General features: G+C 47.8%; 1 protein-coding gene across 1 annotated transcript in view; it reads left to right on the top strand.

Moving 5' to 3' along the window:
• The window catches only part of LOC138268489 (cytochrome P450 2J2-like), a 141,983-nt gene that overhangs the window by 23,303 nt on the left and 102,032 nt on the right, over positions 1 to 16,648 (top strand). The window contains exon 2 of the mRNA XM_069218196.1: positions 13,728 to 13,890. Within this exon, the coding sequence (XP_069074297.1) occupies positions 13,728 to 13,890 (163 nt within the window). The remainder of the gene's footprint in view (positions 1 to 13,727; positions 13,891 to 16,648) is intronic.

Genomic DNA, 16,648 nt, shown 5'->3' on the forward strand with positions numbered 1-16,648 from the left:
CAAAATGTTTATTATGCGACTGGCGGGATCCCAGGGGGCTGGCGGTCAATGAAATGACCGCCGGCCTGAACACGGCGGTGAAAACTGCTGTGTTCATAATGAGGGCCAAAACTTTAAATACATGTGTTATTCTTCCTCTTCCACTCCAAGTGGGACCCTAGCAAAGGAAGGGGTTGATTTAATAGGACCCATGTATAAGTTCCCTGAAACCGTGCGTTGTGCTGTGTTTTTTTTTAAGTTGATAATTACAGTAATTTAAATTTTTTAACTCTCTCACCACTGGCAATGTTCTTGAATTCCTATAAACAAGTTTTTCCTGTGAGAGGTTTCCCTTAGAATTTGTAAGTGATATATGGTTCTTAATTAATTTCTGTAGAAATGTCCATCCTTTTGTGATCCCCAAGTAACACCCAAGTTGAGCGGACCAACCACATTATCAAGGCGACAAATCAAATGGCCCCAAGGGTTTACTTAATTGTCCACCTCCGGGCTGACCTTACCACACCCACATAATGAAAGGCAGATTTGTATCGACCAAACTCCTGCCCCATTGGTTAAAAAAAGTGGTCAAGAGGTTTAAGGAGTTCCCATTGATGTTACCACTCATGTCTGGTGTGATGTGACTGTGAGGAACAGTGTTGAAAGGTACCAAGCTAAGATAAAGTGCTATTAAGATCTAAGAGAATTTGCTACTCCAAGTAATCTCTCTGTTTGGGATCTTGTAAGGATTAGATGCCCCTACAACAAATTCAATGGTGACAAGTTTGAGAAACCAGTGAAGGTGATCAGAGCTTCCAGTTCTGCCACAATGCTCAGCAGTGGAGGTTGGTGGTATGTGTCACATGTCATGAATGTTATACCTGATCACCAGACATTGTCCAAACCTCTGGGACCATTATCTGGGTGACTATAAGAGACATTTTCAGGAAGGCTGGGACATCTTCTGGTGCCACTGTTCTGTCACCACTGGCAGAGACATTGTCTCATAATTGGCCAAGTTATTCTTTTGATGCATGTAGGAAAACATCAATAAGGTAGAAGATGATGCGTTCACATAATGTGGGGATGCCTCTCCGATTCATTGACTGTTGATTGGACTGACTTTTTCCGAAGGGAGGGAGAAGATGTAGTGTTGACCTGCAGTTAGAAGGTAAATGTAGTCTAGTCAAATAGTGGATTGTACATTGCCAGTATGTTCATTTCCTTGGTTGTCTTTCAATGCCTTCCTTTTGTTTCCTTCCTCATGTATCTGTGCGCATGAGGGCCTCTCACGTTGTTTCAGAATGTGACAGGGTCTGATGGTTGGTAGACAGCCATTATGGCATCCTGTGGCAAGATGCAGCGAGAGTTGCAATAAATGTTGTTACAACAGATACTCTAACAAATGGTATACCTCGGAAGTTGGAGCTATGCAGCTTTTGAATAGAAAATCTGTATCTAAATGGAGACAAAACTACTCTGAACAGTCTTGGAATATTTTTAAAGTACAGCTCAGGCAATACAAACTGCTATTACGTGTAACAAAAGCCCCTTTTATTTCTGAAAAAATATCATCCTCTCGTCAGCTTCTTTTTATCCTGTATTCATTATGCTGGAATGTTATTCATCATAAAGTAATAACACACATAAGATAGAGTAATGGAGAGCGGTGTGCTGTACACCCTCCAACACGAAACAAAACCATACTAATGTATGGTAAAGTAACTATTCCTTCACACTTCTCGGAACAGAAGATTCATCTCTAAACAAAAGAACAGGAAGAAAAAAATATTTAGATGGAAAGGCCTTACCCACTCTTTTGTGACATGCTTCATCATTGGTCAGTACTTCCCACCGTGCTAAGATGATACCAACACGCAACCTTGTTGACAGGGAGAGCAGAGTAAATATTCTTCTAGTCATATAAGGGGTTCAGAATCTCAGTCTAGCAAATTCATTTCCACAGGCACATCCGTCACAGAAACATCTTCTGAAACCCAACCCATATTCCCAGGTGTGGCACCGATGATGGTACTTGACAGAGGATTACATATCAAGGTGTGTACTTCCTTAACCACCCTGATGTGTTGCACTTTTTTGAAAATAGTGAAATATTGAAAGACCCAATAGCCAATGAGGCCAGTCTTTTACCATTTTCTGAAGAAGAGGCTGATCAGTGAACAACTTCTGAATTTCTGCGACCCCTATAGCCCTTGGTGCATGTTTCCTGAATGTCTACTACTGCATGATCACTACATATGTGAGGGAGTGCTGTCATAGACTTATGTCTGTGGTACCTGTACCCACCATACACATGGTAACATATTAATCAATTCCAGAAATGGGAGATTACCAGCATCTGGGAAGGGGAGGTTCAGCAGGAAGTCTGACCTAAAGGTAGGTAAGGGGTATCTTCACCCAACCCTGCTCAGCTCCTGCAAGGACTAAGGAGGGCCATGATGGAGCAGGAATGTCCAGCTGTAGATATACTAGCTCAGTTTACATTTAAAAAATGGCTCACCCATTCATCCTCTCCCAGTGAACACATTCACTCTCAGCACACATTCCAGACATAAAAAGCCATCAGGCCCCAGGGAAGACAGAAGAAGCTGGTGCTAGCGGTACCTTTGTCTATAGGTTAATGTTGCCATCACTATCATTCTGCTACAGACTGGGTAGAGAATGCAGTAGCCACTCTGTAAAAGCGGAATGCACTTTGAGTTCAACCACAGCACTAGGCTCTGTGGTCACTGTTATGGAAACAGAGAGACACTTAGGGGCTCATTCTTGACCGCCGGGGATGCGGGAGCACCGCCAACAGGCTGGCGGTGCCCCGCAGGGCATTCTGACCGCAGCGGTTTGGCCGCGGTCAGACCAGGAAAACCGGCGGTCTCCCGCCGGTTTTCCGCTGCCCTGGGAATCAAGCTGCGCCGCCATGGGGGATTCCGACCCCCTCACCGCCATCCTGTTCCTGGCGGTGAGTAATATTGGAGTATGATGTCTTTTGTAAAGCCTTTTTTGAAGTTTTTTTGTGAGATTATACACTGTACTTACCCTGTTGTCTTTAGGTCGAGCGCACAAGCACTTTTCGATCTGTTGTAAGTATTTGTGGGCTTTAACCACACCCACCTAAGGCCCATCACTTTCATTCATTCCTGGGCTTGCCTTTCAAAAATCCCTTGATGTCACTGGTAATTTCTTTACATTTGTCCCGCCTTGAGGCTGTTGTGTTACGCCTTGCAGACTGACCCTGTTACATGGATTATTGCACAACTGCAGATATACTTCAGGGTGGGCTAACTACTTTTTATGTCGAGTGTAAGCTTTCGACCTCGTGTATACTTTTAGTATACTTCTTATGGCTTAAAGCAATTTCATTTGTTGGTTGCAGTGTCCTTTAAAAATTCTTGCTCACTAGTGGTTAGTTCTGCCTTTTTCTCCCTCCTTTTTCTGTTTCAGAGCAGTGACCAACTACTGTATTATTCTACTTTGGTTTCTTTATCTGTTGCTGTGACTGACTTTTTTTGTTATTTCTTTGTTGCTGCCTTTTCACTGTGGGTGTTTTAGGCTGGTAGCTTTCTGCGTTTTATTGCAGCATTCCCTCCCATGTCGCTGACATTTGTTTTGGCTTTATTCCAGTGCTGTACTCGTTTATCTCTGGCTCCTAAAATATGCTTATTTTGCAAAGGAAATACCTGGTCCTTTAGCTCACTGCTCACGAAAGCCACAATATGCCCTTTCTTGTATAATGTAGCTAAACCTAAAAGCAATGGTGTGGAGCTTGCTTTACGTTGTAGTCTCTCTCTCTTCAGGGCCCCTGGACATCACACACAGGGCATTGCTTATCTCCTTTATTGGAGCCATAAATCTTTTCAGGCTGCTCTGATATTGTTATTTTCATTAGAGCTTTGTTGAAATGCGAGGCAAGAACTCTTGCAAGACTTTTCAGTCTGTTAAAATAAAAAGAAAATGCTTTTCCAGCCTTATTTTCAATTTATGTTCAGATGTTTCTGATGTCAGTAGCCGCCAGTGACCACCAAAACATGGCAGAAAAAGACAAAATTATGAGACAGGGTTAACCAATTTATGTGGCAAGAAAAGTCCAGTTCTGAATTTACAATGCCAATAGCTCTAACTCAAGAAAATGCAAGACCTATTGTATTGTAAATGCTTGTTTCTTTTGTCTCCCCCCTACTCGTTCCATGGGGGCCATGGCTCTCACAGCACAAACTCTATTGGCAGTATTGGAGCGCTCCTCACATTGTTCACACTGTTACCCAATCTGTGTTATTTCAATTTTGCTTTTGGCACAACCCTTCGCGCTCCATGGCTTTTGAAAACCCCTTGTAATTGGGATATGCTTTGCCTTAAAAACACAGGAATCCTCAAAGCGGCTGGCACAACAGGAAAGCCGATACTTTAATATTCACTGCACTCAGGAAAGTCACTCCATAATGCTTTGCAGGGCTGTTGTTTTACAACCTGTGAGGCTCAGCCTGCTGGGGCTGCTGCTGCCGCTCTTTGTGGCTTGCTGCTGGCTCGGGCCCGCCCTCTGGAAACTTTAGCATCTCTGGCTTCTGCCTCCTGTTTCCTTCGGCATCGCTCGTTCCACTCTGGGATTACAATGTTATAGCTGCTGGATGCCTGAACTCCCTGCCGTCATGATCAGTGCGACTCACTTATATTTAAGGGTATGCTAAATTCACATTTCTCACCTTGTGTTACAACTAATACAAACATCAAACATGGGGTATTGGCTATGGTTTTTATCCTAGTAATAGTACATTTATTCCTGCCTTATTTATTGGAAATCATGTGTTCACTTTCTTACTTTGATTTCTGTGTGTGGGTACATCTGTTTGCGCTCGAGGTTTTGTCTCAGTGCACAAGGCGTGGCACTTAGTCCTGGCAATGGCAGTTTAAGAATCCCCTGTGCCCTCCTGCTCCAGGCGTCTGTCTGTTTTTCATAATTAATTCCCTTGTGCCCCCTTTTTGTGCCCACCTGTTGTGGCACTTGCTGTCCCAACTAGTGCTGCTCCAGTTGCGTGGGTCGCCCAAGGTTGCCTATCACAGATATCTGCTTGTGAATGACAGCCATTGATTGGCCAGGAGGCTGCTGCTGTTCTTTCTGGCTCCCTCTACATGGAGGGTGACCTCTGCGACGACCTTTCTACTGATGCGTAAAAGGGCTCTCCCCACCACGAAATAAATACGCAGTTGGCTTCTTGCTTTTCAGGGTTTTGAATAGGAAGACCTTGTGTTTTTATTAAAAATGAAGATTTCAGTAACACAGTCGTTTGTTTAAGGAAGTAAGGCCCTCGTTACAACCCTGGCGGTCAGTGAACAAGCTACGGTAACACCGCCAAAAGGCCGGCAGTAAAAAAAATGGAATTATGACCACGGCGGAAACCGCCAACACAGACAGCCACTTTAACACACCAACCGCCACGCCAGTAGCAACAAGCACCGCAGCGGAAACCGCCAACAGCCAGGTGGAAGACAATGTACCGCCCACCCTTTTACAATAAGCCAATCCGCCACCTTTTCTGGGGCGGTACCAACGCCATCAAAAGCACAGCGAAAACAGTACACAGAAGGGAAACGACTCACCTCTCAACACTCAAGGAAGAACCACAACACCATGGAGCCTGAACTGTAGATCTTCCCCATGCTGGTTTACCTCCACTTACACCAGGAACACAAACAGCGGCGAAGACAACAAACACGGTGAGTACTGCACCTAGCACACAAGGGGGCGGGGGGGAGAAGAGAGTGACACGCAACACCCCCACACCCAACAACTTATACACTAACAGATGCAACAACAGTACATATCCACCCCGTACCCCTCGGGAATAACGCAAGGACAAAAGGAAGTGAGTAAAGTCAGTGTAATAACATACATTGTAATAAATACGTCCTCAAAGCACAAAACAGTATCTAAAATATATACAAATGGAGGGACACTGCCCAGTCCAAATTGTCCGTGGCCCACAGGGCCATATCACATAGGTCAAGGCCCCACTTGACTCCTGCCTCAATACGGAGAAAACACTGCTGGGGCATCAGGTCGAAAATGCACAGGCATCTCAGGGGGAAGGGGGGGGGGGGGCACCTCAGCCGGAAGAGGGTACAACGCCACTGCTCCTAGAGGGGGCTACATGCCCTCGGTGATATCCTGGGGAGTGCAAAGCCACAGTCTCTCTAGTGGGTTGTGTGCCCACTGCTTGGTCCTGGGGAGTGCAAACCCACAGTCTCTCTAGTGGGTGGTTTGCCCACTGCTTGGGCCTGGGGAGTGCAAAGCCACAGTCTCTCTAGTGGGTGGTTTGCCCACAGTTTGGTCCTGGGGAGTGCAAAGCCACAGTCTCTCTAGTGGGTGGTTTGCCCACTGCTTGGGCCTGGGGAGTGCAAAGCCACAGTCTCTCTAGTGGGTAGCTTCTCCACTCCTGGAGGGGGCCTTGTGCCCATTGTGCTTCATCCTGGCAAGGAGTGGGTGAGTGGATGCCTTCTTCCACTGGTTCTAGAGGGGGCCTTGTGCCCTGTGAAGCAGATCTTGGAGGGTGCAAGGTCACAGTCTCTCACCTGGATGTCACACTTACAGTCTTTGCAGGGGCCAGGACGCACTACAGCCCATGGAGGCATGACTACACAGTGCCCGCCGGCGGTGACTGCTGCTCAGTGGTGGCAGTGGCGGTGCTGCCTATGGTGGGGGGGGAGGCTCCAGCCCTTCTCCCACAGCCTCGGATGGCTGCCCACTGTGGCTGCTGCTGCAGGCGGTGCAGGTGGCAGTGCTGGCGGCGGTGGGGGGAGGCTCCAGCCCTTCTCCCGCAGCCTTGGATGGCTGCCCACTGGGGCGGCTGCTGCTGCTGGCGGTGCAGGTGTCGGTGCTGGCAGCGGTGCAGGTGGCAGTGCTGCCTGTGCTGGGGGGAGGCTCTAGCCCTTCTCCTGCAGCCTCAGACGGCTGCCCACTGGGGCTGCTGCTGCTGGCAGTGTTGCTGGCAGAGGTGCAGGTGTCGGTGCTGCCTGTGGTGGGTAGAGGCTCCAGCCCTTCTCCCACAGCCTCGGACAGCTGAAGTGCCATGGCTGGTGTATGTTCAGATGCTGCTCCAGCACCATGCCTGCGGCGTCTGTGCCTTTGTCAATTACCTTGGCAGCTGGTGGTGCCTCCTTGCGTCTGGCAGCTGGTGGTGCCTTTGTGGATTTGACAGCAGATGCTCCCTTTTTGCCCTTGGCAGTTGGTGCAGGCACACTGGCTGTGTGGACGGGTGTCTTCATGGAGCCACTCACAACTCCAGTGGCTGCAGAAACAACAGTGGCCGTGGTCTGGGTGGCTGAGGTGCTAGCCTGGGTCCTGACCACCCCGGCCAGAAGTGAAGGACGGGGCGGGGAGTTCAGGTAAGAGGTCAAGGGTGGATAGGAAAAGCTTCTTTAGGACATTTTGCTGGGAAGAGGCTGAAGGTTTGGGAGTGGAGGAAGAGGGAGTGGTGGTAGGAGATGCCTGCTGTGTTTGGGTGCAGGTGCATGGGCTGGATGCTGTTGTGAGGTGGATGGCTGTTGGGTGTCCGTGTGCTTGCGTTTTGTGTACTTTAGGAGGGGGGGGGCAGACACAGTGGGAGAGGACACAGGGGACGTGTGCATGGATGTGGGGATGGTGACTGCCAGTGAGGGGCATGTAGTGATAGGCATGCTGATGATGGAGGTAGTGGATGAGGATGTTGTGCATGCAGGTGTGAGTGGAGATGCTACTTGGAGAGTGGTGGACGAGGAGGAGGAGGGGGACACAGTGGGGGCAGTGGATGTTGCGGTGTCTGCATCTGGATGGGGCTTGTGTGAGTGCCTGTGGGATGAAGTGTGGTGCTTGTGTTTGCCTGAGCCACTTCTGTGTGTTGAATTGGGTGCATGCTGGTCTGAAGGTGTGCTTGGGATAGGCTGGGGTTGAGGGGAATGGGACTGGCTAGAGGAAGTTGGTGGGGGAAAGCTAGAGACCGGGACAATGGCTGCCATCAGTGAGTTGGCCAGAGCCTGGAATGATCTCTTCTGGGCCGCCACACCAGAGTGAATGCCCTCCAGGAATGCATTTGTTTGTTGCAAATGCCCTGCCAGACCCTGGATAGCATTCACTATGGTTGACTGCCCAACAGAGATGGATCGCAGGAGGTCAATAGGCTCCTCACTGAGGCAGCAGGGCTGACTGTGGCAGGGCCTGAGGTGCCTGGGGCGAAGGAGATGCCCACCCTTCTGGGTGAGCGGGCACGGGAAACACGCTATGGGGCTACTGGGAGAACGGTGCTGGTACGGGGGTGGCGGCTGTACATGTAGTTGGGGTGGGCACAGAGGTGTCCGCCACCACCATGGAGCTTCCATCGGAGGAGGTGTCGCTGTCTGTGCCTTGGTGCTCCCCTCACCCTCCGTCCCACTGGTGCCCTCACCGTCGGTGGATTCGGCGTCATGGGCCATGTGGGATGCATCTCCCTCTGTCGCCGGTGCCTCTGCTCCTCTGCCAGATGATGCTAATGCACACAAGGACAGGGTGACAAAACAGAAAGGGGGGGAGAGACAGAGAATACACTTGGTCAATGCCAGCAACAACACCAGCGTTGGCTTGCACAACACAATCACACACAGGGAACAGCCCTATGCACTAGGCCATGCACTACCAGTTACTATTCTAGTCACCAGGCCATGGAGTACAATGCCTAACGCCAACGTGCTGAGCAGAGTGTTGTCTGCCCTGATGAACCACATGCCCAGCTACATCGTTTTCCCCCGGGTGGAGGATTTGGCCACAGTGAAGGCTGACTTCTATGCACTGGGACATATCCCCAACATCATTGGTGCTATTGATGGTACACCTATTGCCTTTGTGCCCCCCCCCCCAGAGAAATAAACAGGTGTACAGTAATCAAAAGAGCTATCACTCTATGAATGTGCAGATAGTGTGCCTGGTGGACCAGTACATCTCCCATGTGAATGCAAAGTATCCTGGGTCTGTGCATGATGTCTTTATCCTGAGGAATAGCAGCATCCCATATGTATTGGTTCAACTCCAGAGGCACAGGGTGTGGCTAACAGGTGAGCCCATGGTCCCCACCCAGTGTATGTTGGTATATGGGTGTGGGGTTGGCCCTAAGGGTGAGTGTCTGGCTAACCAGTATCCCTCGATATTTACAGGTGGCTCTGGTTACCCCAACCACTCATGGCTACTGACCCCAGTGAGGAATCCCAGGACAAGGGCAGAGAATGTTACAATGAGGCACATGGGCGAGCAAGGAGGATCATTGCGCGCACCGTAGGCCTCCTGAAGGCCAGGTTCAGGTGCCTCCATCTAACTGGTGGATCCCTGTGATACTCACCCAAGAAGGTCTGCCAGATCATTGTTGCATTTTGCACAACCTGGCCTTGAGACGCCAGGTGCCTTTTCTGCAGGAGGAGGAGGCTGGAGATGGTCGTGTGGCAGTGGTGGAGCCTGTGGACACTGACGAAGAGGAGGCAGAGGATGTGGACAACAGAACAACTATAATACAACAGTACTTCCAGTGACACACAGGTAAGACACTGTAACCTCACCTTCCATTGCTGCTTTGTGAAGTGATTTTTCTCTGCCTGGCTGCTGTTCACACTACAAGGGCCACTTATTGTACCCTTTAACATGTCTATTTGCCAATATTTGTGCCCTCCTGTGGCTCCTGGTGTATTGACTGCAGCACATTACAGGTCATAAGTACGTATACATCACTGTACAGTCTATTTGCAATGTTTAATGAGTGTTAAAAAACTACATCCTTCAATCATATGACATACTTGTTTTTTCCAAGGGTGTTTATTTCAGTGCTGAGAAGTAAATGGGGATGTGCAATGGGCTTCGGTGATGGTGGAGAAAAATCTAGGATAGGGTCCAGTCTATTTGTTTCACAGGTGCATTGTCCAAGGGGGCATAGGAGGGGGATCAATGTCAGTTCAAGTTGGACAGGGTGACAGAGTGGGACACAAGGGTGACATTCAGGAGAGTCTTATTTCCTGGCAGGGGTTTTGGCAATGTTCTCTGGCTTCTGCCTGGATCACAGGGCCCGTTTGTGGGGTGATTCTCCTGCAGGGGGTGGGGTGCTGGTGGCCTGTTGTTCCTGTGGCAGGGCCTCCTGTCCACTAGCGTCAGCGGAGGTTGAAGGCTGTTCATCGGTGTGGCCAGTGTCAGGGGCCCGTTTGTGTGCCACTGCCTCCCTCATTGAGTTGGCCATGTCAGCCAGCACCCCTGCATGGTGACCAGGTTGCTATTGGATGTCCCTCAGGTCCTCCCTGATCCCCAGGTACTGTCCCTCCTGCAGCCGCTGGGTCTCCTGCAAATTGGCCAGTATCTGGCCCATGGTCTCCTGGGAATGGTGGTATGATCCCAGGATGTTGGTGAGTGCCTCGTGGAGAGTCGGTTCCCTGTGCCTGTCCTCCCCCTGTCGCACAGCAGTCCTCCCAACTTCCCTGTTGTCCTGTGCCTCTGTCCCCTGAACCGTGTGCCTACTACCACTGACCCCAGGTCCCTGATCGTCCTGTGTTTGTGGGGTTGCCTGGAGTCCCTGTAGTGGTGGACACACTGCTGATTGACTTGTCCTGGGGGACAGTGGTCTGGGCCCGCTGGGTGGGTGCTGTGCTAGTGATTCCTGAGGGGGGAGGCTCTGTGGTGGTATGGGACTGTGCTTTGGTAACCAACTTTCCAGAGGTCCCTGATGGGCCAGGTTGGTCATCCTGATCCAGGTACGCAGAGCTGCTTTCATCACTGTGGGTCTCTTCTGGGAGGGAGGGGGGTGACTGGATGTTCCTGGCACCTCCTCTCCGGTGACGTTGTGTGGGGGTCCTGTAGGGATGTAAATGCAGTGTTAGTGTTTCTGCGTGTGCCATCTTGTGCATCAGTGTGTGTTGCCCTCTATGGTTGTTACTGCCCTGACAGCTTACGCTTGTGTGAGTGGTGATTTGGTGGGCTAGGTGATTGTCTCAAGTGTGCATGGTTTGGTGATGGGTGTCCATGCAGGTCTGAGATGGGTGTCCATGCATTGGTTTTGCATGCAGGGCTTGGTTGTGGGAGGAGTGGGTTGTGATGGTGGGGTGTGTGGGAGGTGGTGGAGTGATGGGAGTGAGGGTGAGGGTGAAGGTGGGGGTATGTGATGGCATGCAGGTAGGGGGGGTGAAAGTAGTAAAGAGTTGACTTACCAGAGTACAGTCCTCCTGCTACTCCTGCCAGGCCCTCAGGATGCATGATCGCCAAGACTTGTTCCTCCCATGTAATTAGCTGTGGGGGAGGAGGTGGGGGTCCACCGTCAGTACTCTGTACAGCTATCTGGTGTCTTGCATTCACGGAACGCACCTTCCTCCATAGGTCGTTACACCTCTTCCTGATGTCATCCCTTGTTCTGGGGTGCTGTCTTCGGTGTTGACCCTATCCACGACTCTCTGCCATAGCTCCATCTTCCTAGTGATGGATGTCTGCTGCACCTGTGATCCGAATAGCTGTGGCTCTACCTGGATGATTTCCTCCACCATGACCCTTAGCTCCTCCTCAGAGACCCTGGGGTGTCATTGTGGTGCCATGGGTGCAGGGTGTGTGAGGGTGTGTGAGGGTGTGTGGGGTGATGTGTTGGGATGTGTGCTGTGAGGTGCGTGGATCGTGTATGGGTGATGGTGTTCTGTGACTCTGGTTCTGTGGGTGCTCCTGGCGTGTGTGTCTCTCTCTCTGTTGTAAATTGTTTGTAGATGTAAGGGTTGTGGGTAATGTGGGTGTGTGTTTTATAGTGGTGTGGGTTTGGTGTGTGAATGGGTGTCAGGTGTGTGTAGTCTGAATTGACCTATGTGGTGTTGTTTTGTTAGAGTGTGTGTATTTTGAGCGTGGCGGTATGTCCTGCCAATGGTTTACCGTGGTTGAATGTCCGCCGTGGTGATTCGTGGGTTATAATGCTGTGGGCGTATTTCTGTTGGCCTAACGGTGTGGGTTTTGGTACCGCCATTTTATCACTGACCTTTGGGCTGGCGGACTTGTGTGTGTGTGTGTGTGTGTGTATAGTGGCGTATTTCTATGTGTGGGTCATAATACGGGTGGCGGTATACCGCTGCGGTCGCGGTATGTTGGCGGCAGTCAGCATGGCGGTAAGCGGCACTTACCGCCAATGTCTTAATGAGGGACCAAATCTGTTATTTAATGTTTTGTGGTTTGGGATGAAATTCCGCCAGACACACCACAAGCTATCCCGGTTTTTCTTCTCAAAGCTTTTACTGTGTTAAGTTGTCTGTGGCTTAAAGGTGCATCGAGAAACCTCTCAATTAAAATACATTCACCGACTAACTCAGAATAAGTAAAACTATTATGTGAATGGAGTTTGACAGAATAAATAGATCAGCCATGTGTAACATTTAAAAGCGGGTGAAATAGCTCATCGGATTGCTATACCCACTTAAAAGGTGTTTAAGCTTTTGGGTTTTATTAATCCATTATAATACTTAAATAAAAATAAAAATGTGCAGGTGCCTAATTAGGGAGCCTCTGCTGCTGCAGACCATGGTTGCTGTACCAAGGTTTGCCAATTCTGGATTCTACCTCATGACCACTTTTTCCAACCAGACAAAACTTCCTGTATCTTTATCTCACTCCTGCAGATTGTTTTCACCCCCCAATTCTCCCTTTGGACAGTTTTTCCTATTTTAGTCTACCTTCTTTTTACTACCTTTTCGGCGTTTCATTTTGTTGCTTTCAGCCAAAGGCAGATGATGAAAAATATATTGTGGTTCCAGAAATGGGTGGTGGTGCTTTCCACCTGCACAAAGTAAGCTTTAGATATCGGTCATGGATTTGAGTTATATCAGGGCTGATTTTGCCCTTTTATTCGTCTGAGGTCCACTGAAGGTGTAGTGTTGAGTTTGGTAATAGTAATAACTTTGATTACGGCTTTAGAATACTCCAGCGAGAAGTTCCGCTTGAAACAGATTTTGGGGTATACTTTTTTTTTTTTGTATCTCATTTGATTGGAGGAGGTTATCCTCAGAATAAAAAAATACTGGTGTGGGGGCAAGATGCATATGTAACTACAGTGTCAGTAGACATCGCAACACAGTATTCCAGTCAGCAGCACAGCAGACCAGATGCTCGTTTTCATACCAACTTGCACCATACCCTCTCTGCACAGACACTGTTTAAAACAGCACAACCTACAGTAACATTATGTGTTTATTTTAGTGTGTTGCTGACAAGATTTTTGCTTTGCCAGAGTAACTGTTGAGTGTGTATAAAAGTTGTAATTACTTTCGGGATTTTTGCAGTTATATGCAGGGCCCCTGGAATTATGTGACAGGAAAGAACTAAATTATGAGGCAGGGTTGACCAACGTATGTGGCAAGAAAAGTCCAATTATGTATTTACAACGCCAATAGATTTACTCAGGCAAATGTAAGACCTATTTCATTGCAAATGCTTGTGATTGGCTGCTCTTGTCGGGTCCTTGGGGACAGGTTGGGTGTCTTTACCTTTTTTTGTGCAATGATGCCTAGTGTGACTGTGCACTTTAGAAGAAATAAGTAAACAGAAACAACTTGACAGCCATTGTAAACATATGGGTTCATACTGATATAGCAGCAAATAGAACTATGACATTTCTGGAGTTCTGGGAGATGATGTTTACTTAGTAAATGGATCTTGACGTGTGTAGAAAATCTTTCTGTAGAAATTGTTGAGATGCTTTCAACTCAACTAAATTTGGGTTATATGTGTTTTTCAGATTCATCGAAAATATGGTGACATGTGCACCATCTTTTTGGGTCGCACCCCTGTTGTGATACTCAACGGTTACCAGGTGGTCAAGGAGGCCTTTGTGCAATCTGCTGTAGAGTTTGCAGGCCGACCAGTTATGCCCATCTTGGAGTGGTTTCTTCATGGTCGAGGTGCGTTCTAAACCTCTATTATCTCCTATACTAAAGAGGAATGATAAACTAACACACCTTCCTGCTGGATTCTCCACAGCTCTGTATTAATTATTTTAAAAATCCATTTACTCCGGTGTCACTAGTTTTGCATCCATTACTAGTTGTGTGATACTGGGGAACACTTGCCTCACCCTGTTCATTTGCATTGACCAGACACTATAATTCTTTTGTTTTAATCTGTTTATTGTTGTTTTTCAGTGGAAACATTTCCCATTACATAATTTTCTCTTGTCAGTACTTACAATGACAATGTGAGCGGGGTATACATTTCTCACTCATCAGAAACTAAAGTCAGTCTGGCATAGATCGTCATTTGTACATCAACCCTGTCAAGTGCCAATAACATGCTTAGTCTTCATACCCGCTTGCTGACACTTCCCAATTTGCTGTATAATTCCTCGGAATGGGTGCACAGATATCTTACTTTTCATCAATTAGCATCACAATAGGAATAACTATATGATTTTCAGCATCAGCAACAATTCACAATACATTTTCATATCTAACCAAAACATTTCTAACAACACATTCCAACTGCAAAAATGTAAAGGTAAAACAAGAACCTCCAGGTCTACCTTGGTTTCTTTATGTTACCATTCCTTACAGCACACTGTGGATTGATCGGTGTCCTCTAAATAGTGCATTTCAACCTGCTGTAGTCACTAATACCTGCCAGTGAGCCCCCTGCGTATACGACTAAGGGTGCCCGCTCTGCTCCTTTCGTTGCTTGTGTGGGTTGGAATCACCATCATCCATGCTTGTCTATGGGGGTTATTACAACTTTGGAGGAGGTGTTAAACCGTCCCAAAAGTGACGGTAAAGTGACGGATATACCACCAGCTGTATTACGAGTCCATTATATCCTATGGAACTCGTAATACGGCTGGTGGTATATCCGTCACTTTTGGGACGGATTAACCCCTCCTCCAAAGTTGTAATAACCCCCCATGTGTCTGTGAGGTCTGTACTTAGTCCCGCTACTAATGCATTCCACCCACTGACCATGGGATGCCTACATATACCCATTGCGTCTTCATGGCTCAATGCTGCTCTCTCAGCCTGTGCCCAGTTCATCAATGAGTGTAGCCAAGCCCTTAAGTGCTGTGGACCTAGTGACTTTTTTCTGGTGTGTGATTAGACGCTTAGCTATCAGGAGCCCCAAATTAATAAATCAAGAAGTGGGCTTATGTTTCTTGCTCCTCTGGTATAGATCTAGTATCCATACCTCCCACGTACCAGGGATGCTTCTGTCTGTGCAATGCATTAGGTGCCTCAATACCCTGTTCCAGTATGACTGCAGGGGTGTGCAGTCGTACATGTGAACTATGTTCGCATTGATCAGTTCACAGCACGGGCATGCAGCATTCGTGGTGCCAAAGTATTTGTTAATGTTAAGAGGAGTAATGTATGGCCTGTGCACAATATCAAATTGTGTTAACTTAAACCATGCATTTCATGGGATGGTTGTGGGGGTCTGCAAAATATTAGACCACTCTTTACCTGTGCAGGGGCGGACAAAGTTCTGCTCCCATTTTGCGCTCGGGGACTCAAGCAATGATGCTGTGGGCGCACACAGTGAGGCGGCGAGCCACCGCACCAAGTGTCGATCTGTTCCCATGACATGAAGATAATGTATGGTTTGGTGTATTGGCGGTTCGCCAGCAACCCCACAATGGAGCCATGTAGCAAAAATTGCCCGGGTGGGAGACCCGTTGCCTCTGCCAGCACCTCATAAGTCAGAAGCGTCCCGTCTTCATATAGGTCCAGGGGTGTAGGAGACAATACATTTCTGGGGGGGACAGGGACAGCCTTGGGGACTTTCAATCAACCCTATACAAATCGCTCGTTGTTTACGAACTGCAGGCTCAGATAAATATACACAATCATATATATTGGAAGTGAAATAGGGAGAAAGGAAGGCATGTTTACACAGTCTGAAAGTATCTTATATTGTTATTTATATTCACAAAGTAATTAGCTCAAATGTGAAAATAACATGTTGATTAACCTTGCATCTTCATGCACCAAGCAAATCAAGGTAGGAGGGTAAAAAGGAAGAACATACCCTTTGCGCCCCACACCCATCATGCCCTTCGCCTCATGCCAATTGGAACCGCACTGGAGAGATCAAAAGCGATTATGTACAATAGTTGTAAACTGTGCTCGGAAACCATAGTTCTAATAGCACTTCTACTCCAGTGTGTGATCTTGGGAAGCTCAGCTCCACATCAGTCATAACTAGAAGCATTTCAACTGAAGAAACTCTTGGAGTTACAGTCTATATAAACATGGATTCTCTAATCTCTGTATAAACTGCAGTCACTAATTTCTTTAGAAACGGCTGTTTGTGATGCACCAAGTCACAGCGTGTAAAGAAAAGACATTCACTGATTATAACGAAAAGACTGCAGAAAATGACTATGATAGGGTTCTTACAGTCGAGTTCTGACATTACAATGCCTTCTGCCAGAGCTAGCAGCCAAGGTAAAAGGAAGATCAGGTCAAGGAGCATAATTAATAAAGCTGTTTAAAGCAAAAAATTGAATGTTGCTTTTCTTTCTTCTGCTCTACTTTAATAGCTTGAAATGACAGAACCTATGCACTAAGGTTTTAAGTGGTTTGTGGGAAAGTTGGTGGTGTGCCCATGTATTATATGGGGTAAAATACCCCCTGTGTACATAAGGATATTGCAAGTCACCTTAAAGTTCATACCTTA

The sequence above is a fragment of the Pleurodeles waltl genome, chromosome 12 (genome assembly GCF_031143425.1).
Source record: "Pleurodeles waltl isolate 20211129_DDA chromosome 12, aPleWal1.hap1.20221129, whole genome shotgun sequence".
NCBI classification, from domain to species: Eukaryota; Metazoa; Chordata; class Amphibia; order Caudata; family Salamandridae; genus Pleurodeles; species Pleurodeles waltl.